Source organism: Hyperolius riggenbachi, chromosome 1, assembly GCF_040937935.1.
Source record: "Hyperolius riggenbachi isolate aHypRig1 chromosome 1, aHypRig1.pri, whole genome shotgun sequence".
Lineage (NCBI taxonomy): Eukaryota > Metazoa > Chordata > Amphibia > Anura > Hyperoliidae > Hyperolius > Hyperolius riggenbachi.
The window spans coordinates 540,049,353-540,073,533 of NC_090646.1; the positions used below are offsets into that span (position 1 = coordinate 540,049,353).

Below are 24,181 nucleotides of genomic sequence, written 5' to 3' on the forward strand. Positions count from 1 at the left end.
TGCATGAAAACTGAACGGAGAGTGCGGATTTGGCACTTTTTCCCGCAGCACGGATCCTCACGGAGGCAATGAAAGCCACTACAAAAACAGACCTCCCTTCACGCACAGAACTTTAAACATGTGCTGAAAACGTTTGCTACAAAAGTTCAACATGTTGAAAACCGGATCCGATCTGCGGCCGCATTAATGTGAACCAAGCCCAAGAGTGTGCCTTGGCCCTAATATTGTTAGAAGATTAAATATTTGATTTGATAAAAATTTTGAATCTAAAAATAAACTACTACCAATCAAGACCCTTTCAATCAATATTTGATAATTTTATAAACAGAACTTGAACATTGATCAGGAAAAGCCATTTGTTATGGATTGTGTGGAAGGGCTGTGGGCAGGAGCAGTACACAATGGTCACATAGTTTAGGTCTGCATCGAGATGTACAAAGCTGGGAGTAGTGCAACCGACATTCAATCAGATTACTGCTGTTAAAGGTGATCTATTAGTGAATGCTGCAAACTGGAATGCAAGCAAACAATAGAGATGGCAGTTGACATGCTAATTTTTCTAATTTGCATGCAAATTTAATGCAAACTAAGTGGCTTAGAACTGGGCCAATAAGAAGACAGGAAGTTAAAGTATTGGCCCAAACGACATCCAATTTGCATAAAACTAGAATGAAAGTCAGCAAATGTAACCTCTTACTGACCACCTTCTATAAAAATAACTCATTGTAAGAAGATAGCAACTGAAAAAACAAACAAACCTTTAAATGTAAAACCAGCGACCTTTTACTGGTAGGCAGCAGAAAGCTTATGCCTGGGCCAGGCAGTGCGTTCTTACAATAATTTTTGCTGGTAGTTTACACATTATTATTTACACATTATGCATTTCGGCAGTGTAACTTTCTGCTCAGATTTCTATTCTAACAAAAACCAGAGGAAAGCAAACTTTGAAAAACCGAAATGCTTTTAATCTATAACAACTGTATATACAAAAAAAACTACTAAGAAAGTTTGTGTGTCTCTCTTCTGGACCTCACAAATGCTGTTACAGATCAGTCTCGACCTGCCCTGTTAGCGTTCCATCATGTCTGACAGAGGAAGCAGAGATATATAAGGGTTTACCAGCCTGGCAGTAACACATAAACCAGAGAAAACTGCAGCTGTGACGCTTGTATTCAATTTTACGTTAAGGTGGCTCTAATAACTATAGCCCATAACAACTGAATAAAGAGCTGTCTGTCAGATGAACGGAGCTTCGGCAGACCCCCGACTCAGGTAGTGACATACAGGCATGCCCTCTTCAGCACATCTGAGTGCTAACTCTAGGGAGACTAGTGCATGGTAACCTGGAGTTCAGGGGTGTGCTTACAGGAATACAACAAAGTATTTGACTACGGTTGTGGGGAGCTGCAAGGATGCCCCACTGCATCATGATATGAAACCATCCCGGTGATCATATATTCTGGGCTGCAATACAAAGTTCACAGCAGGTCTGAACTAGAAAGTCAGCAGTAATCAAAACTTGTCCCCAACTCATAAAAAAAGAAGAAGAAAAAAGAAAAAAAAAAAAAAAAAGAAATATGCAACACTGTGCTCACCAGCCACAAGCTACACAAAGATGCCACAGCTGACAGGTTATACTAAGTAGAAATAGATCATTGCTCATTACCAGTTATCTGCCTTTACCTCTCCTGCTGCTCAGCAGCCAACTTAACACTACTAGAACAGATACTGATTAAACAATAGTAGAAAAAGCAAATCTAGCTTTATACTTTGCACAAGAAGCAAATGACAGCATACATGAATCACATTCATCTACTTCCCGGCAAGTCTCAGAGAGGCCTGGGCAGAGGTGTAGCCATAGAGATGTATAGAACACTGAAGCCATGGATACCAAACACTAGGGTTTTCTCCTACCCTGGCACACAGTGTTCATCACAGCTCCAGGAAGAGCTCAGATAGACAGCATGCACACAATACAATACTGAGGTTTGTCATAGTATTCAATGCTTTTGTGAGACTAGTGGGCTATCACCCCCTGCAGTAAGTGTAGATCACTACCATTGTACCTTTACCACATTATGCATGCATTTTACAGCTTCCAACAACAAACAAAAAGGAAACTTACCAACAGACCCCAACTGCTTGTAGAATCTGTATTCCAAATGTAGCTGTGGTGCTCTGGATTTCATAGGTTCCTGTCAAGAATACAAAAAAACCACCAGGTTGATAAGTAGGAAACACCCAGATATATTATCAAAGGTAGTCTATAATTCTATGACCTGAAGTGAATTTAACAGTGGAGCTCACAAACCACCAGGACTTTTTAACACTGGGAACATTCTTTATGAATTTCTCTGCTCTGTCAAAACGCAATACTTGCCAAGATCCACTGGTATAAATTGGCAAACCAATGCACTGAACTGAAATGTGCAGCCAACAACTCTTACGCCTTGCTTTTTGGCACATTGACCTGCCCTTTCCCATTCAAGCTGGTTGAAGAAGGTCCTGCTTAAAGTGAACCTGTTGTAATAGAAATCTGTGTGCCTTGTGTACATGCCCATGGCTAAAGCTTAAAGATCTGAAGGTCCAAGAAGATAGAAAAGCTGGTCGCTGGCACTGCCTAGACATAATGCTCCTTTGTATTTGGCATCTGACCTACATTGCTGACGCACTTTGGATGGGTCTTAAACAGAGTCTACATTTTAAAGTTTTTTTTCTAAAGCAGTGTAAACCTGTATTTCCATTTTATATGCGTTGCATTCCATTTATCTATATCTACATGTAGCCTGCACCTGTAATTTTCTCCCGCAAATTAAGTTCCTAACAGACTGTATAGAATTTAGTAGACAACTTTTACTAAAGACCAAATGCACATGAAAAGAAATCAAACGTAAATAAAACACAAATCCCCTAAAAGCTACCATGTGGTTAGAATGAAAGGAATCCTGAAGCAATTTTACTGTGTCACACACAGCACACTGGCCTTTAACCACTTCAGCCTACAGCTTCGAAAATCTTATGCATCCGAGCAATGTTCACCTCCCATTCATTCGCCAATAACTTTATCGCTACTTATCACAATTAATTGATCTATATCTTGTTTTTCCCGGCACTAATTAGGCTTTCTTTGGGTAGTACATTTTGCTAAGAGCCACTTTACTGTAAATGCATTTTAACAGGAAGATTAAGATAGAAATGGAAAAATTCATTATTTCTCCGTTTTTGGCCATTATAGTTTAAAATTAATACATGCTACAGTAACTAAAACCCATGCATTTTATGTGCCCATTTATGGCGCCGATATTTTATTTAGAAATAAAGGAGCATTTTTTTCAATTTGCGTCCATCACCATTTACAAGCTTATAATTTTAAAAAATTTAATAAGATACTCTCTTGACATGTATATTTAAAAAGTTCAGACCCTTAGGTAACTATTTATGTAGTTGTTTTTTTTTATTGTAATTTTTTTTATTATTATTTTTTATAAAAAAAAATGTATTTGGGTAATTTTAGTTTGGGAGGTAAATAGCTCATTTTAGATGTAATATAATGTATTGATTTATTTAATAAATGTATGTGGGTGCAGTTTACTATTTGGCCACAAGATGGCCACATTCAAAAAAGTCCTGGATGCGAACGATCGCGCATCCAGGAAGAACAAAGAGGCTGGGGAAGCTCTGTACGGGCAGAAATACCGCTCTCTCTGATGAGAAAGCGTCGGTATTTCTGACGGGGACTTAGATCGGTGAATGGGAATTATATTCCCTTTCACTGATCAGGGGGGCAGTGGCAGCGATCGCGCGCACCACACGGCTGCAGCAGCAGTGCCTATCTGGACGGATATATCCGTCCAGATAGGGCGAAGTGGTTAAAGGGAAGCTGAAGTGAAAATAAACTTATGAGGTAATGAACTGTATGTGTAGTACAGCTATGCCAATAAAACATTAGTAGCACAGATATGCGTTTCATATTGTTCCCAGTACAGGAAGAGTTAAGAAACTTCATTTGTTATCTACGCAAAAAGAGCCTCTCTGAGCTTTGCGACTAATTTTGTCAGAGAGCAGTGCTATTTTCTGAAGCACTTAGCTCAATCTGTCTCTCACGGTTTCTTATTTAGGGTTTTTCTGCTAGGAAGTTCAAAGGGTTATACGCTCTGCTCTGTTTCAGCATTTAAAATACAGAGTGTAATTTGTAAACTGCAAATATTAGAGACTGATACAATGTTATAGAAAAACAGCTATATAACTGAAAAAAAATAGTTCAGCTTTAAAGCAGCGTACACACGCCGGACTTTAGGCAACGACGGGTTCGTCGTTGCCTCCCGCTGGGTGGGCGTGCCAGCGACAGTCCGGCGTGTGTACGCTCTGTCGTCAGACTGATACGGCTGTTTCTGAGCGATCCGCCGGGCGGATCGCTCAGAAACAGCCGTATCAGTCTGACGACAGAGCGTACACACGCCGGACTGTCGCTGGCACGCCCACCCAGCGGGAGGCAACGACGGACCCGTCGTTGCCTAAAGTCTGGCGTGTGTACGGACCTTAAGGCTCACAGGTAATAAGGTATAGTCCCAGGTCTTCTTTGAGCTCACAGTTCCCCCAAATTAGAAAAGTATTCCACCAGCCCAGTCAAATCCTGACGAGGAGGAAGAGACAGATCTTGTCAGAATCAGAATCAGAATTTATTTCGCCAAGTACAACGGTGGATTGTACCCGGAATTGGTTTTGGCGCATACAGGGTCGTTGATGAAAACAAGAAAATAGTACGGCTAAGCATGGTACATACGTAGACGTGGGACAAGCATACATTGGACAACATTACAGTTTGTGCGTACATTTAAGCAGTGGGTCGTATACAGTTAAGCATGGTACATACGTATAAACAGTAGAAGCAAAAACAAAAGCAAAACAGAGAGCATTACAGCATACACGTACAGTTAACGTAATTCAAACAGAGCATTGCAGCATACATGTACAATTAGCGAATACAAACATAGCAGACATACACTGATAGCAGGAACAGAAAAGAGTGGGACTGGAGGAGCAGCCTGAGAGCTGATACGAGCGCTGCCATTTTCGGCACTGGACGCTACACAGCGACACGCTCCCAACTAGACAGGTGCTACCAATTGTCCACGAAAGTAGAGAGGGTAGTGAAAGAGAGAGAGAGAGAGAGAAAGAGAGAAGGGATAGCTAGAGAGAGAATAAGGAAGAAGAACAATGAAAGTGAGAGTGGGAGTGGGGCCCCTTGGGCAGTGCGGTGTGACTGGATAGCGTCCCGTTTGGCTGTCTATGCCGCAGTGATGTGGGATGGAGCTGGTGGGTGCACGGGCCCTGCCATGAAGCTGATGGTTGCAAAGGGCCATGCAGCCAGGGCCGATTTGGTGGAGCAGGGAACAGCGTAGGTGGAACAGGTAATGGCAGCCGAGGGGGCCCAGAGGTCGCCAGCAAGTTCAGCCTGCCCAGAGGACAGAGAGAGCTGCAATGGGGAACTGGGCCAAAAATCCATATGGATGGTGGTTACAGGCAGAGGGGACCTCGTGCTCCCGGCAGCTGAAACCCAGAGCCAGGACTGTAGAGAGAACCAAGCTCTCCAGGGCCCATGGGGATCCAGGGCTGCCATGTGGACAAAAAGGATACTCCGGCCTTGGTGGATGAGGCCTGCCCTGGCTTCTCCCACATGCAGTGAGGGGGCTGGGGGCAGCAGCGGAGGACCAGCTGTGACCCACCTCTGTGCAGCGGCCTGGATCCTCCAGCTGCGCTTGCTGGCTGGCTGTGAGCGGTGGGGGAACAGCTGTGCGTTCCCTCCTAGTGTCCTGGTCTCCATAGCGGCGGCTTCCTGGTCTCCATGGCAGCGGCTTCAGGGGAGGGCTGTGGACGCTGGAACCACCCAGTGGAGCCGTCCTGGATGATGCTGGGAGCCGTTCTGGGTGACAAGCTGCAGTGCCTGGTGGAATCAGCGCGGGTGATCCGGAGGTGGCGGCGGCCGATCAGCGAGGTTCCGTGCCGCCTCTCCCATGCCTGCACGTGGTCCCCGTCCATAGCGGCGGCTTCCTGGTCTCCATGGCAGCGGCTTCAGGGGACGGCTGTGGACGCTGGAACCACCTAGTGGAGCCGTCCTGGGTGATGCTGGGAGCCGTTCTGGGTGACAAGCTGCGGTGCCTGGTGGAGTCAGCGCGGGTGATCCGGAGGTGGCGGCGGCCGATCAGCGAGGTTCCGTGCCGCCTCTCCCATGCCTGCACGTGGTCCTTGTCCTCACGCCGACCCGCAGGCTGCGATCCGTGACCGGTTCGCAGCAGGATCAGCCATGCCCATGTCCCTCGCCTCCCACCTCAGCAAGAGCGGAGCTCAGAGGTGAGTGTAGGCAAAGATAGTGCCTTAAAAAAGCAGAAAAGGCCGGAGCCCTGTGGCCGTGGCGTCCGAGTCCGGCGCCATCTTGTTATCTGTTGTCCATGTAGCTCTGCCTATTCTCATGCCATGGATGTATGCTCAGTAAACGAAACCTGTCCTGCTTTTTACGTTCCCACTGTCCATGTGTCCCAGCCCGACCCTGGCAGTATGGAGCTTGTATCTGTTCGAGACCCCAGCTGGGATGGGTGCAGAGTGGGTGGGGTGGTAATGGCAGGAGAATAGGCAGAGCTACAGGGACAGTGGCCAGACTTCGCGTTCTGACAGTAACTATAGATAGATACACACACACACACACACACACACACACACACACACACACACACTTATCATGCCAGTTTCCAGTGTTTTAGCGGGCCCAAGTTTTAGGGACATGATCTCTCTGAATATGGGAAACAATGGACACCTAAACACAAATCACTAAATAGAGTGCCCTGCAAAAAAAAAAAAAAAAAAATGTTACGGAAGAGACAACCTCACTTATTTGCAGCCAGTGGGGGTCTTTCTGGTAAGCAATACTTGGAAGCTTACCTGAGGCCAGTACTGAGCCTAAGCCGCATTAATAAGATAACAATGTGAATGTTTTTTTCCTTCAGTAAAGCACTTCTTTACAATTTAATATTAGAGATCAAATGCTTCAAAATATGACATCCCACATATCTATAGCATAGTATCAAGGCCAGGACTTTATGATTGTGCCTGCTTTGTGTACAGTAGATTTGTTTAAAACACATCTGAACTTAGTTTTAAAATTTAACGGGGATAACCATTCCTTAGTCCAGCATCTCTTCACCTGACGCTGGACCAGAAGTGTCTGTGTTGGTGGCAGCAGTGCATCTGAACTGGGCATGTGTGGGACTCTTCTGCACATGCTCACGGGAAACTAGTGCTCCTGTAGGAGCACTTGCTTTCCTTCAGCATGCACGGTAGAGCGCACACATTCCCAGTTCAGATACACTCGTTCCTATGCACTGGGTATGCATGGCTTGTTAAGTTGCACATGCCCAGCACACAGGAGTTCATGCATGGACACTGGTGACTGCATCCCAGTTGGAGAAGCCTAAAGGAAGGAGCGGCATGGAATGGGGAATCCAGGTGGTAAACATACGGTAAGACTATAGGTTTTCTTTTTATGTTCTATGCCTGTTCAGGAGTGCTATAAGGATAACAAAGCAGACCACAGTGCTTTACATGCTAGCACTGTATTACTTTTGTGTGCAGTCCCGGCAATTAACACTTTTTTCCAAACAATAAAATGATATTGCTCCAGGATGGCTCCCAAAATGCTGCAAGTAACACTATTTGATCAATCTGCGATCGCAGCCATATGGTAGCACTGTTGCAGCACTCTGCTGATCACCCTCTGTGAATCATTTTAAGGCCAGAAACCCACTATGAGCGATTTCTAAGCGCTAGTGATTTGATAAGGGGGATTTTTTATAAAATCACATCCCTCAAGTGGGATCACACCCATAGCATTTAATTAGCATAAGTTTTTAATTCGCAAAGAGCTCAGAAAAATTGCTTCTAGTGGGTTTCTGGCCTAAAAGGTCACTTATGTCATCTTTTGCAATGCCACTTGTGAATATACAGTAGTGCTAAAGTATTTGGGGAAAAAATGATTACCCTAAAGATCAAGTAATGAAGTAGGGAGCAGAAATATTGTGAAGTTTTAAAGTCTGCTACTGGCTCTTAACTTTTCATGCCATTTTTCCTGGATTTGCTGACAATGCAAATTACACAGTTTAAAGTAGGAGAACAGTACGTAACTAGACATTTATAGCCTCTAGGATTGTAAAAAAAAAAAAAAAAAAAAAAGTGTAACTTACCAGTTTAATTGCCACATATTCGTTTGTGTACAGATTTTTCCCTTGAAAAGAAGAACAAAAACAAGAATGTTAAGTCTTGCCAGGACTGGCTTTACAGCAGTGCATTGAGAAACAAGTGAGCAATGTGCCAGAATACAAAGTCCACATAAAACCTTAATGAAGCCCCAAACCAAAGCCTTTGCACAAAGCACTTACCAAAAAGTGACATGATAAAGTAGCAGTTGGATTCCACCTTATTTCAGTTTTAGTGTAGTGAGCCACAGCTGAATCATGTGATAACGTTGCTATGACAATAGTTATTAAAGTTACCTTAGTCAAAGCAGATTTTATATAACACACGCCTTAAAAATGAACACGTCAAATACGTTTCTATGATTTAATTCAATCATTTGGAAACCTGCATAGCTATGAGTTACACATTGGGTAAGGCTATATGCACACAGTTGTCTGCACAATCTCACACATGGTTTTATTCGTGGAAAGAGAATATAGTGCACGGTTCTGCTGTTCTCTATCCAAAACACATTCACGGTCCTCTTTGAGCCAACAATTAATGGAGTACAGTGTTCTCCTCAGGAACTTTTAGCCGGATGGTTCACCCAGGTAGTTTTGGTGAGCACCCGGCTGTCATCGGCTAACTTCCTCCTCTGCTGTAAGCAGAGTTGTGCAGAGAAGCACCGATTCTGCATTCTCTCATCTTGCCCCACCCGGCTGGAAAAGAATTCTGGGGAGAACATTAGAGTACAAGAAATGTAAGGAAAACAGGACATTTTCTAATTATTATTATTTACCGTATATAGTGCTGACATCTTCCGGAGAGTTGTACAGAGTATATTGTCTTGTCAATTACCTGTCCCTCAGAGGGGCTCACAATCTAATTACTACCATAATGTCTACAGACTTATGTCTATATCGTGTAGTGAATAGATCATACATTAGGGCCAATTTAACGGAAGCCAATGAACTTCTCTGTATGGGTTTTTTAGGGAATGTGAGGAAACCAGAGTGCCCGGAGGAAACAGACACGGCAAGAACATACAAACTCTGTGCAGATAGTACCCTGGCTGGGTTTTCGAACTGGGGACTAAGTGCTACAAGGCAAGAGTGCTAACCACTACTCCACCGTGCTGCCCACCGTGCTTTTCTAATGGTCACTTTGTCAGGCACTGAGAGGACACAGAATAGAGACATTAAAGGAACACTATCACAAATTGTAACATTTAAAATACATTTGCATTCATATATGTAAGATACTCAACTGTCCAAGAGTAAAATACACCATAAATTACTTTTATCCCGTGCCAATGTCACTGTAGGCAGTAAAAATCTGACAGATTTTGGACAAGTCCATCTTCTTGTGGGGGCTTCTCTTTAGTTTCATAAGCACTTACTGAGTGGTTACTCAGTTCAACTGCCAAAATAGTGGAGCACGTTCTGGGATGCCTTCAATTCTTTGAACTCCTGTAATTGTTGCCTGCAATGCTTTTCACGAGCTGATTTTGGCAGATTGGCACATCCTAGCTAACAACTGCTGAGACACAAGAGATGTTTAGGGATTGCGTCAGGAACCATTGGCTACAATTAAACTATCAGCCAAATGTTTTAGTGCCATCAGCAAAGACAATCAAGTAAACATTTCGAACGTACAAGTGACAATTTTGTGGAGCAATTTGCACTTGGAGTCACCATGGCCCAAGGGATTTAAGAATTTAGATTCATCAGGAATGGTCATGTCAATGGTTTTGTTATAAAGAGTATACTGTATTTTGATGACTATCTGCAGAAGGTTTAATGAGCACCATTACCCTAAGTCAGTGATCTGCAAACTTGACTCTCCCGCTGTTAGGGAACTACAAGTCCCACAATGCATTTGCCTTTATGAATCATGACTGTGGCTGTCAGACTCCCGAAAAGTATTGTGGGACTTGTAATTCCTTAACAGCCGGAGAGCCAAGTTTGCAGATCATTGCCCTAAATTGTTGTGTCGCATAAAGGAGGCCCACGTGTGCACAGTAGCCTAGAGATGCTCATGCATGGATTATAAAGCTGTGCACAAGCAGCTCCACACTACTGCACAAGTATAGGCCATCCTTACACCTGCACAGTGCAGCCGGACTGGAGCAAAGACACAAACATATTCAACAAGCTAAGTTGAATCTGTTCAGAGGGTCCCAACGCTGGATCAGTGAGGTAGAAGAGGATGGGAAAAGCCTCTGGACTATCCGGAGGCTTCACTCTACTGAAGTCTATCTTTTGTATGTACACTAATTGAACACATTTGGAACCCCCTTGATTGACATCTTTGAGAACTAGATCCACCACCATGCAGTACCGTTGGACTGCAGGTCTCCAGATACTTATGGAAATCTTAAAGGTTCTTACTGAGTCATTCCTACAGTGTCTGGCTGCCACCCATGCTGCCTAATACACACCATACAATTTTCTGTAAGATTTTCTGTTAAGGGGGCCATACACTAGGCGACCAACCAACCAACTTGATTATTATAATCGAATTGGATGAAAATTGGTGCTGCCAAGTGCATGCCCGGCCAACAAAGCGACCAATTTCAGGACAGAAATTGGCCACACAGTTGATCGCGCATGTTGAAAAATGTCGGGCCGAGGTTGGTTGGTTGGGTGTGCGGCGGCCGAATTGCAAACGAGCGATGAGACAACGAAACCGCTGCAATGTATAAATGTATGTAGTGTAATGCATTTATACATTACCCGTCCGGTGTCAGCCTCCACATGGTTTCCTTCCATCTCGCCGGGTTCTGCATACACGGCGGCGGCGCCATGTCTGACGTCACGAAGGCGCATAGCGGTTGACAGACCCTATGCGCCGCTAGCGTGTATGCGGCTTACCCGGCGGGATGGACGGATGGACCCGGCGAGCTGCTACAGGACAGGTAATGTATAAATGCACTACACACCATACATTTATACATTTTGGGGGCAGCGGCGAGGCGAGGCGGATGCGGTGGCTCAGCCGATTCCCTGATTATTTCATGCTGAAATCGGACGGGAATCAGCCAGTAGTGTATCAGCAGATTCGTTTCGAGACAAATTTATCTCTAATCAGATTCGATTAGCGATAAATTTGTCTCTAGGTCGAATCTGCCCATGTTCGTTCTATGCTGGATACACACGTTGAGATTTCCTGTTCGATTCACGGGATCGAACGGATCGAATCGATAATTTCCAACATGCTCGATTCGGATTTCGATTGTTTCTGCCGTCGATTTGCATGTTAAGTATGCCAAATCGACTGCAGAAACGATCGAAATCCGAATCGAGCATGTTGGAAATAATCAATTCGATCCGTTCGATCCCGGGAATCGAACGGGAAATCTCAACGTGTGTATCCAGCATTATGTATGGGCACCTTTAGCTTTACCTGCCAGATAGATCATTTCCAACATGTTGGAAATTATCTAACCATCTATCTGCCTAGCAATTAAGCATTGTTCTACTCAGCAGGAGATAACCAGAAGACAATGCACCAGAGATAATGACCAGTCGATACCAGTACTTTAAAATGCCAACAAAAAGACCTATCCTATCAAAACCGCACCACAACAGGTATTGAAATATCAAAAAGCTTTATTGTATCACAGTAGGTTCCAACAATAAAAACAATTAAAATATATGTCCAGGGTACACACCATAGAAAATAATTTAAATACAATAGTAATGCTGTAATGTCAAACAGATTCCACTCACCCACGAAATATAAATAGAATAGTAAAAAGTTAAATCAGTAAGCTAAAGTGCAGAACAATGAGAACCAAACAAGGTGCAAGTGCTTTATAAACAAGGGTGTCCCCTGTGTGCACGGATGAGCGTACACATCAGGCGTATAAGGAAAAGTGAAGTAGCAGTGAGGAACAAAATAAGGAATGAGACAGTCAGCCAATGAAAAGTTATAAACAAGAGTGACCACAAGGCTGGACGGCGCCAGCTAGCAAACCAATGTGCAAATGTGCGAGTGTCAGGAGCTTACCAAAGCACTGAAGAATGGGGTGGAAGCCGGGCAGATCATTCAGGAACAGCCTTATCAGTCCGCAGACACACGCACTACAGTCTGCTGAAAACCCGCCCAGCGGGAGGTGCCGACAGACCAGACGTTAGCTGCTGTCGTGCGTGTGTACGCACCTTATGTAATAATAGGGTTTTGCATTTCAGCCTGGCTGCACTACTTGTAGACTTAAAAACTCCACAGCCCTGGTTGGGACAGCAGACTCAGGAGTCAACCAAGTGGAGGGGCTTGTTTGTTGTATGAAGCTTATAGCAGGTGTTTTTTTGTTAACTTTTATTCTTATGTCACTAAATGGAAAGGAGGCAGGTCTATTAGGGGGAAAAAGGGGAGGGGGGTGGACTTGCACCCACTCTTACTGCCACATGGAATTCCAGGCCCAAGTTGGTCATGGACTTTCAATGCATTTACTAAAAAAGTATGGATGTGCCACACACACACACACACACACACACACCTTTACAGCCTTTTAGGCCCGGTTCACATTAGCGGTTGTTTGCCAAACGGACCGGATGACCTGACCGGATCCGGATCGGAACCGTACGGTTCTGATCCGGATCCGATCCGGATCCGGTCAGGTTGCATCAGGTGGTAATCAGGATGCGATCCGGATCCGTTTGGCAAAGTAACGTAAAAAAAAAAAAAAAAAAATGTTGGGATCTGGGAGGTCAGCAGAAGGGGGACCTGTGGAATCAGGCCCTCTGCTGTTTAGCACTCACCTCCACCTGCGACATGCTGCCAACATCTCCGGATCCGGATCCAGCTGTGCTGCTCCACTCCAAAATGCTTGCCCACGTGTCCCCAGCCAATATCGCCGCAACAATCCGCATAGGAAGTGGGGTAGAACATCCGGATTTCTCAGCCAGTGTGTTGTGCGGCCTCCGGTTCCCATTGGTTTGTATTGGCCGGATGGTGCAGTCCGGCTCCGCCCCGGATACGGCTGCCGGAGGGGCCGGATGAAAAAATAGCGCATGTTGGAACGGAGGCCGGAGTCCGGATCCGGCCCGGATCCGGTCCGGCTCCGGTTCTGCAGAACGGACCCATGTGAACGGACGCATAGGCTTTAATTGCTATGCCGTGCGTCCGTTCCGTCCGTTCTGCAGGCGGTGCGGCTCCGGCACGGCGATTCCGGAGGGCCACCGCAAGTGTGAACCGGGCCTTATGGAACCCAGACCCGCATGCCCCTCATGCCTTCTACTTGACCACACGCAAAGGTACATTTGCAGAGCTGCAATGCATGCAGTAGCTGATGTGCTCTATATTTACAGTGGCTTGCAAAAGTATTCGGCCCCCTTGAAGTTTTCCACATTTTGTCACATTACTGCCACAAACATGAATCAATTTTATTGGAATTCCACGTGAAAGACCAATACAAAGTGGTGTACATGTGAGAAGTGGAACGAAAATCATACATGATTCCAAATATTTTTTACAAATAAATAACTGCAAAGTGGGGTGTGCATAATTATTCAGCCCCCTAAGTCAATACTTTGAAGAACCACCTTTTGCTTCAATTACAGCTGCCAGTCTTTTAGGGTATGTCTCTACCAGCTTTGCACATCTAGAGACTGAAATCCTTGCCTATTCTTCTTTGCAAAACAGCGCCAGCTCAGTCAGATTAGATGGACAGTGTTTGTGAACAGCAGTTTTCAGATCTTGCCACAGATTCTCGATAGGATTTAGATCTGGACTTTGGCTGGGCCATTCTAACACTTGGATAGGTTTTGTTTTAAACCATTCCATTGTTGCCCTGGCTTTATGTTTAGGGTCGTTGTCCTGCTGGAAGGTGAACCTCCACCCCAGTCTCAAGTCTTTTGCAGACTCCAAAAGGTTTTTTTCCAAGATTGCCCTGTATTTGGCTCCATCCATCTTCCCATCGACTCTGACCAGCTTCCCTGTCCCTGCTGAAGGGAAGCACCCCCAGAGCATGATGTTGCCACCACCATATTTGACAGTGGGGATGGTGTGTTCAGAGTGATGTGCAGTGTTAGTTTTCCGCCACACAGAGTTTTGCATTTTGGCCAAAAAGTTCCATTTTGGTCTCATCTGACCAGATCGCCTTCTTCCACATGTTTGCTGTGTCCCCCACATGGCTTGTGACAAACTGCAAATGGGACTTCTTATGCTTTTCTGTTAACAGTGGCTTTCTTCTTCTCGTCCATAAAGGCAACTTTGTGCAGTGCACGACTAATAGTTGTCCTATGGACAGATTCCCCCACCTGAGCTGTAGATCTCTGCAGCTCGTCCAGAGTCACCACGGGCCTCTTGATTGCATTTCTGATCAGCGCTCTCCTTGTTCGGCCTGTGAGTTTAGGTGGACGGCCTTATCTTGGTAGGTTTACAGTTGTGCCATACTCCTCCCATTTCTGAATGATTGCTTGAACAGGGCTCCGTGGGATGTTCAAGGCTTTGGAAATCTTTTTGTAGCCTAAGCCTGCTTTAAATTTCTCAATAACTTTATCCCTGACCTGTCTGGTGTGTTCTTTGGACTTCATGGTGTTGTTGCTCCCAATATTCTCTTAGACAACCTCTCAGGACGTCACAGAGCAGCTGTATTTGTACTGACATTAGATTACACACAGATGCACTCTATTTAGTCATTAGCACTCATCAGGCAATGTCTATGGGCAACTGACTGCACTCAGACCAAAGGGGGCTGAATAATTATGCACACCCCACTTTGCAGTTATTGTTTGGAATCATGTACGATTTTCATTCCACTTCTCAGTGTACACCACTTTTGTATTGGTCTTTCATATGAAATTCCAATAAAATTGATTCATGTTTGTGGCAGTAATGTGACAAAATGTGGAAAATGTCAAGGGGGCCGAATACTTTTGCAAACCACTGTATTAGAAATGAGCATGCGAGATCGCTAAACTCAATGTTGTGGCGGATCTGACCCATTCTTGTTTAGCAAGATTCTAGCAAAATTGGTAGTCAACTTCATCGTAACGATGAGGGGTGAAGGCACCCAAAAGAGTCAGATTATATGTAAAAACTTGAAAATAATAGACTGTAAAACCGAGATGTCCTAACCTCTCCAGATGACACAACCCAGACAAAAAGGGAGGTTTAGATCAGGTAGGATTTATGCAAGCATGTTTAAAACCAGGGCTGTGGAGTCGGAGTTGGAGCAATTTTAGGTACTAAGAGTTGGAGTCGTTGATTTCATAAACGGAGAAGTCGGAGTCGGCTGATTTTTGTACAAAATCCACAGCCCTGTTAAGTATTAGACTAAGGGGTCGGAGTCGAGGAGTCAGAGTCATTTTGGGTACCCGGATTTGGAGCCGTGGTTTCATAAACTAAGGAGTCGGAAGATTTTTGTACCGGCTCCACAGCCCTGTTTAAAACAGACAACGCGTTTCATGGGTCTCTGCCCACTTCCTCAGGTCAATAAAAGTGCCTACAGCCGTTCACTTTTAAGCAAGGGCGTCAGAAAACTTCCCTGTAAATCCACATTAGGCGAGAGTGAGGATTTACAAGGTTTTCACAATTGTAAATTATACCTTATCAGTTTAAGCCCATTCCCATTTTAATAAAGCATAATTAAAATCGTATTTATGAACAGACATGAACGTTTGTAACAGTTTTGTGAAACTGGTTGACACGATTTTTGACAAACTACTGTAAATTATGAAAAGGACACTGCAGTCTGTTGCACCTAATGGACATAAAATGAAACTACTTCCTCTGAAATTTGCACCAAATTTAATTCAGTGCTCTTTTTTTTTTTTTTTTTTTTTTTTTAACTCAGCACACAGACCCAAATTCATGAGTGATCAGTTACATGGGGCATTAGCAATTTCTTTTCTTGCCATACCCCTAAACTGAGATGTGTGATCATCATCGTTTATTCATCGTAGATTGGTAAGAGCTAAATAAGCATAACTATAACTTTCTTCACCATTAAACTCTTTTTCCTCACAATTACATGACTGTTGCTGAGACAGTTATCTATTTATCCTTCTCATATCACAATCCTATACATTTGCCCCGTCAACATCTTGTATATACTCCTCTCATCTCTCCATCCTCTCTTTTGAAGGGTATCTGTACCCTGTAGAATCATCCAACAAACATAGACGTCCCAAACGTATCACTCACAGTCACCCCATCATCCACTCCTTCCCAGGGGCCCATCATCACACTCTAATACCGACCATCACCGCCCCCCTCCAGCCCCAACAGCGTTCGCCAGCGATTCCCAATTTTTAACTCAGTCCCTCCCCGAGTAAACCTAACCGAGATTAGCTATAAGGCTTCTCCAAGTTTCTTCTACTTTATTCGTAGTTCCCAGATCCTTGTTCTTACACAGTTCATCCATCCTAACAAACCATTCTCCTATATCTAACCTAGACGGATTTTTCCAGTTATTAGCAATCATGCTTTTGGCAACTATCGTGCCATATTCTTTAATCAGAGAGCATCCAAGGTTTTCTTTTTTAGCTGTATAACTAAGGATTGCTTCTTTCGGTGTAAGTTCAAATTTTTCTTTTAGCAATCTCTCGGCCAAGAGGGTGATATCATCCCAAAATTTTCTAACTATCGGGCACTGCCACCACATATGTAAAGTACCTCCGTCCCCCTGTCCACACCTCCAGCACCTCACCTTGCGGTTCGCAAACTTACCAACACGGGATGGTGTCATGTACCATCTACCAATTGTTTTAAATTGAATCAACTGTAACCTTGGATCTTGGATTTTAAAAGTATTTACCCATATTTGTGGCCATAACCCTTCCAGACTGGACCCCAGGTCAATTTCCCATTTCCTGCAATATGCAGGAAAGTCCTGGTCACATTCTGCTGCGCAGATATCTGAATATAAACTAGAAATAGATTTATTTATTTTTTTTCCCAGATAGAAATGTCTCTCAAAATTATTCAGATCCCTCCTCTGAACCACCCTCGAGGCAAACTTATAAAAGAAACTATGTATCTGGGAGAAACCCCATGAACCAATCTGGTCACTACACTCAAGGATCGGTCTAATTCCCAGCGTGGGGTTTCCCCCAATATTAACAATACGTGTTTCGCGACTTATATTATGTTTACCAAACCAAGCTGGATCAAGACCTGGGGGAAAGTCTGGATTATCTCGTAGGGTTATCAAGGGGGAAAACCCTGTTTTTTTTTGCCATTTTTCAATTATCCAGAGCAGTGATTTCAGGGTTGGTTTAATCAATGGATGGGACGATAAATTATATACTTTATTGATATTTTTAATGATCCAAGTAAAGACAAGATCAAAGTCTGATTCTTCCTCCTCTAGCCGCGGCCATATCTTATTTTCTGCAACAGTGGTGGCCTCTATTTTCCATTCCAGAATTCTTGTCAGATGTACACTTTTATAATAATTATATAAGTTTGGAGCGGCAAGTCCGCCCTGGTCTTTTCTTTTCATAACTAGTTTATAATTTATTCTGTGCTTAACATTGTTCCAGATAAAATTCTGGAATATCTTGTGCCAGTTCTGGAACCATATATTAGGGATGGCTATTGGGATATATTAGGGATGGCTATTGGTAGGCTCTGCAACAAAAAAATAAGTTTAGGGAGGATCAACATTTTAATAATGTTAATCCTACCAATTAGATTGAAACATGGACGGTCCCAGGATCTCAGCTTTTTTTTACATTCACCTACTATTTTCAAAAAGTTATTTTTAAAGAGAGAATCAAGATTGCTGGTAAGGTTAATACCTAAGTATTTAATTGCATGATTATTACACTTAAACTCACTGCTCTGTTTTATCTAGGTCGGGAAAGAAAAAAAAAAAAAGAGAAAAAAGAGAGAGTTTGTTGTTTGATTGTGTGCGATGCTCATTTTAGGTATGATTGAAGTGGGAGTGTGGTGGGTTGGCCGTGTGTTTCTTGCCCTGGAGCCCCTCCCCCAGCCTACATCTCCTTCCACGCGTCCTCCTGCCCTATTCTCCCCTAGCCGCGAATCATCTCTTTTGCCTATTGCTTTTAAAAAAATAAATAAAGATGTGTGAATGAAAAATCCTTTCTATGAATGTAAAAGGAGCCAATTCAGGCTGCAAGAGAGGAAGAATTACTGATCTGTTGTTAAAAAATAAAATTGATATTGCTTTTATTCAAGAGACACACTTCCAATTAGGGAAGGCCCCAACGATCTTTGATAAAAGATATAAAGAGTGGATCAATAATCCTAACTGTCTTAAGAAAACATGTGGTGTTTCAATTATTATAAGAACTGGTCTCGATTTTTCTGTGGATAGAATATACAAGGATGATGATGCCAGGGAACTTATTGTATTGGGGAGGGTAAATGGAGACCCAGTAACACTTGCTAATATATATGCCCCGAACAGAGGCCAATCCGCCGCTGTGACCAATTTTATTAATAAAGTTAAAATTAAAGCTAAAGGGACGATAGTTTTGGGAGGTGATTTTAATCTACCTTTAAATCCTGAACAAGATACCTCTAAGGGCAGGTCATATCTGTCTGAAAATGAAATATCAGAAGTTCAAAAAGCAATTAGTAACAATAGATTGGTCGATATTTGGAGAATTAAAAACCTTAATGAAAGAGATTTCACATACTTCTCACATGTCCATCATAATTATTCAAGAATCGATTATTTTTTAGTCCAGCAGGATACTATATTGTCAGTGACAGATGTAAAAATAGGACAAATTACCTTCTCCGACCACGCACCGGTGATAATATCTATTTTACTAGGGAAAAAATCCATTGAAGGTAAACAATGGAAACTGGATGTTTCATTGTTGGACAACATTGATTATAGGCAACAAATTGCAAGTGCAATTAAAGATTTTATAGATCTGAATGAAAACTCTGTCAGTTCATGTGGTATCCTGTGGGACACCTTAAAATGCGTTATTAGAGGAACTCTAATTAGCATTAAAAGTAAAGTGAACAAAGAAAGGAATAATAAAATTAATAACTTACTAAAATCCCTACAACAAGCAGAAAGTGAACATAAAAAAAGCTCAACTATAACATCTTTATCAATTGGGACTGAAATTAGAACAGAACTTAATGGTCTCCTGAATAACAAATGTTCATCAGAACATAAAAAATTAAAAAAACGATATACATTGGGGAAAAACAAATCGGGGAAAGTTTTAGCTAACCTTCTGAAAGATAAAGGAAGATCCAAATTTATTCACCATATAACTGATAAAAAAGGTAAAATAATCCATGATACTAAACAGATCTCAAGTGAATTTTCTAATTTCTACAAGGAACTTTACAATATGGATGAATCAAACCTGCTAAATCCAAAAAATTTCTTAGACAAAATAAACCTCCCAAAGGTAAGCTTGAATGATAAAGTAGAACTGGAATCTCCGATATCCCTGGCCGAATTCTTCAGCACTGTAAGGGAACTACCCAAAAAAAAATGCCCAGGCCCTGACGGTTTTAATGCCGAGTTCTATCAATCATTTACGAACATCTTAGCACCCCTCTTTTGTAAGCTTGTGAATAATGACGAAAACTCCATAATTTTCTCTAATGAAGCAAACCGAGCTACCATAACTTTAATTCCAAAAGGGGATAAACCGAACCCAAGTTGTGCTCAATTTCGACCTATATCCCTTATAAATTGTGACGTAAAAATTTACGCCAAAATATTAGCAAATAGATTAAATAAAATAATTAGTCATCTTTTGGGGAGTCAACAATCAGGTTTTATTAAAAATAAACAAACTAAGGATAATATATACACTGCAATTGATCTGATCCACAGGTGTAGAAACAGAGGGGAGGTTGCAGTGATGATTGCAGTGGACGCTGAAAAAGCATTTGACCGTATATCAAGAAGCTTTATCTTTGCAGTGCTGGCAGAATTTGGACTAGGCCCAATATTTATTGGGAACTTGAAGAAACTTTATAAAAACCAAAGTGCAGGCGTCAAGGTAAACAATCAGCTTGATCATACTTTTACTATCTCAAACGGGGTCAGGCAAGGATGTCCCTTGTCCCCCATTCTATTTAATCTTGGCATTGAAACAATTATTCAAGCTATTCAACAAGATGATGAAATTAGAGGTATAAAAACTAGGCAAGGCGAAATGAAGATCTTGGCCTATGCCGACGATTTACTCCTAACTCTGACGGACCCACTTAATTCAACTATAAAATGTCGAGATAAACTTAATTTTTTTGCAAAATATTCAAATTTTAAACTGAACAAAGAAAAAACAGAGATCTTAAATATAGGCTGTTCGGTAGAACTCATGGAGGAGATAAAACAGAGCAGTGAGTTTAAGTGTAATAATCAATTCAGTGCTCTTTTATACTTTTTGTAATTTAAAATGTTAAGAAAAACTATCTTTCCATTTCAGTTTGCAGCTAACAATGAATTTCCAAATCTGGCTGAAGCAGAAATAGTTATTTGTGAACCTGGACTGTCTACTTTTGAGGAACATTAACTGCCTAGAAAGTAACTTCATCTTGCTGCACAAGAAATTAGCTACACGCAGTTAAAGGGAACCAAGCGCCAAAGTAAAATCTTTTTTTTTTGAAAATCATCCTCCCCATAAGAGAGGTTTTAAACTGGCACTTACATTGGAGGAAACACCATAACTTATCTACGGGGTGCTGCTCCTCTGGTCCCCGTCGCCATTTTTGCTTCACACTGGCCACCATTGGTATCTCCCAGCAATGTTGTGAGCGTGACATGATGCATGCCAGGAGATGTAGTCCATGGATGTGAGTACATTCTCTGTACTTACATCTCCTGGACTACATCTCCCAGCATGCACCGCAGCACACGCTCAACACTGTAGGAGGTACAAACTGTAGTCTGTGCAGCCGGTTTGAAGCAAAGATAGCAACAGTGGACAAGAGGAGCAGCACCCCATAGATAAGTAATGGTGCCGTGCCCCCCCCCCTCCAAGTGTCAGTTCAGAATCCCCCATTATGGGGAGGTTAATTTAAAAAATAATGTTTAAAATTGGTGCCCAGTTCCCTGTGTGTGTAGCAAATTGCTCATGCAGCAAGATGAGAATTACAATACACACACATTAATACAATGCATAGTGTTTGTACTATTTCATACCCTAATAACTTGCTAGGGCAGGTACATTTTTGCAGAGGTGACTCAGAAACCCACTGTAGCCAGCCCGTGTGCTGCTCTAACATGCATTATTTTGCGTTACTGAACTGCGCAATGTACATAGTGTGAATAAGCCTTGCAACCTCTCAGAATTGCCACATGAAAACATATAGAGAACACAAAATTAGTAGTGACATGCTAACATTAATAAATGCACAGGAATAAAGTACTGCTATACTGCTCTCAAATGCGTAAACCAGATGTTCATTTATCTGTCTGAGCTACGCAGAAAAACACATTTCTTTATGGAGCACAAGGGATTAAAACTTTAAGTAGAGGTGCTGAAATAAGTGGATAATTATAGTAGGAGACAATTTTTCCATTCTCTATGGAGCAATGCGGCTGCGGTTTGGAAAGAACACACGTACGTGTATCCGCGTACATGTATCTATATATATGTATAAATGTAAACACACACACACACACACACACACACACTTGAAGGCCAGTTCCAGGGTGTCCCTTTTGGGCATCCAACCTGTAAGTGAGGGAACTCCCAGTCACCATCCTGAACCAAAATATGACCGTGCACATCACTTCGCACATACCAGAGTTTTAAAAACGGAACCTGAAGCGAGAAGTATATGGAGGCTGCCATATTTATTTCCATTTAAACAATACCAGTTGCCCGGAAATCCTGCTGATCTATTTGGCTGCAGTAGTGTCTGAATCACACCAGAAACAAGCATGCAGCTAATCTTGTCAGATCTGACAATAATGTCAGAAACACCTGAAGTAAAATCGGCTCTTTATTGTAAACTTCATTAAAATGACATACAATCGATTAAAACTGGCCATAGCTACGGCCATTTTTATCGACTGTATGTCATATTAATGACATTTACAATAAAGAGCTGATTTTACTTCAGGTGGTGCCAGCCCCTTTAGACTTACATTGAATGATCACTGGTGCTGCGACCTAAGGCTGTGTGCCACTTATCTTTTTTGCATTGGGTGCTCCCACACACTGGAAGTTGCAGTAACACCTGATCTGCTGCATGCTTGTTCAGGGACTGTGGCTAAAAGTATTAGAGGCAAAGGATCAGCAGGACAGCAAGGCAACTCCCCATAAATCTTGCTTCAGGTTCTCTTTAAGTTTCGAGGTTCAAGTGACAACCTCTAAATCCACCAGATGCCGCTCCAGGCTGTCCCAACACCATTCCTGTTCCCCACCTCTCCTATAGACTTGTACTGTAAGGAGACTGAATGGCAGGCCACATCTCTATTTGTAATCAGTCTCAAAACTCTCATAGTAAAAATATGAGGTATGTCACCCAGCAGAGGCAACATTGCCAGGCTGAGGCTGTACAGATTCTGTTCTGCATGGGGGGTGCAGACTGATGCAGGAGTGATGTCACACAGTGGGCAGGGTAAGTGGGGAGAACAATGCTGTTAGATGTTCCTCATCCAAAGCAATCTGCCTGGTGGATCGGTGGCTGAGAGGGGTGAAGGGGCTGCTGGACACAAGCAGAGGCAGTGGTCATCAGGTTTTTTGGCCAAGTTCAGCCTAGCGTGTGAACCCACGGGCACGTCATGCCGCTGAGTAGCAACAATGCAGGACATTCATTAGAGATTCTTCTGAGAGTTTTTGTTTTGGGGGTAGAAGGATTAGTGGTTTAACTCCAATCCCAAGTTCATATACTCATCTTAATGTATTTCTCCAGCTGCTGAAATGTAACAGCACAGCTATCGGTTTTGCCAGACTAATGTCACACCTGGTTTCCATCAGAACCTACAGCTGTAATTCACAAACCACTGTATCCATATTATCCTCTCCTGTACTGCCTGATCGCATTTGACAAGTCAGAGCAAAAAAGCAGTAAAGGAGCCTTTTTCCTGGGCATACTTTTGATAGATGTGGTAAATGATCAATAGCTATCTAATCGTCATTTACCAATGTGATCCATAGTTACAGATTGCCCAGCAAGCTCACGGTGAACCAGAACTCCTAAGAGTTTGATCCAGTGTCCCATTTAAAGAGAATCTGTATTGTTAAAATCACACAAAAGTAAACATACCAGTGCGTTAGGGGACATCTATTACCATCTGTCACAATTTCACCGCTCCCCGCCGCATTTAAAGTGGTTAAAAACAGTTTTAAAAAGTTTGTTTATAAACAAACAAAATGACCACCAAAACAGGAAGTAGGTTGATGTACAGCATGTCCACACATAGAAAATACATCCATACACAAGCAGGCTGTATACAGCATTCCTTTTGAATCTCAAGAGATCATTTGTGTGTTTCTTTCCCCCTGCATCTCTCATGCACTGAAGTTTCAGGCTGCTCTTTTCTTCCTGCAAACAGCTTTGCCCTTGTCTGTAATTCCTCAGTATGTGAAAGCCCAGCCAGCTCAGAGGACGATTTATCCAGCTTGTAAAAGATAAGAGAGAAGAGAGAAGCTGCTCTAATCTAAATAACACACAGCAGTGTGCAGAGAGGGGCCAGGAGGGGGGAGATGCATCACAGAACCACAACACTGAAGAACTTGGCAGCCTTCCAGACACAGGCTGACAAGTCTGACAAGTGAGAGATAAGTTGATTTATTACAGAGACTGTGATAGTGGAAAGTGCTGCAGTAAGCCAGAACACATTAGAATAGCTTTTGGAACTTGTAGGATGATAAAAAACAGGATGCAATTTTTGTTACGGAGTCTCTTTAACATTAGAAAAGGTTCATCTCTGCCGCAGCTACACAGTTTGTACTGTTTGCTTCTACTCCAGCCCATATCCATGCAATGCATTTTGATTCTATGAAGAAGAAACTAAAACTGCCCATACATCCAGCGATGATGGGCA

At 42.8% G+C, this 24,181-nt stretch overlaps 1 protein-coding gene across 4 annotated transcripts in view; it reads right to left on the reverse strand.

Annotated features, from left to right (window-relative positions):
- Positions 1 to 24,181, reverse strand: part of CSNK1G3 (casein kinase 1 gamma 3) — a 204,229-nt gene that overhangs the window by 117,878 nt on the left and 62,170 nt on the right. For all 4 annotated transcript variants that reach the window (XM_068246924.1, XM_068246900.1, XM_068246909.1 and 1 more), the window contains 2 exons: positions 8,235 to 8,275; positions 2,126 to 2,195 (listed from right to left, as the gene is read on the reverse strand). In XM_068246924.1, coding sequence (XP_068103025.1) covers positions 2,126 to 2,189 — 64 coding nt within the window. In that variant the 5' untranslated portion in view covers positions 2,190 to 2,195; positions 8,235 to 8,275. The remainder of the gene's footprint in view (positions 1 to 2,125; positions 2,196 to 8,234; positions 8,276 to 24,181) is intronic.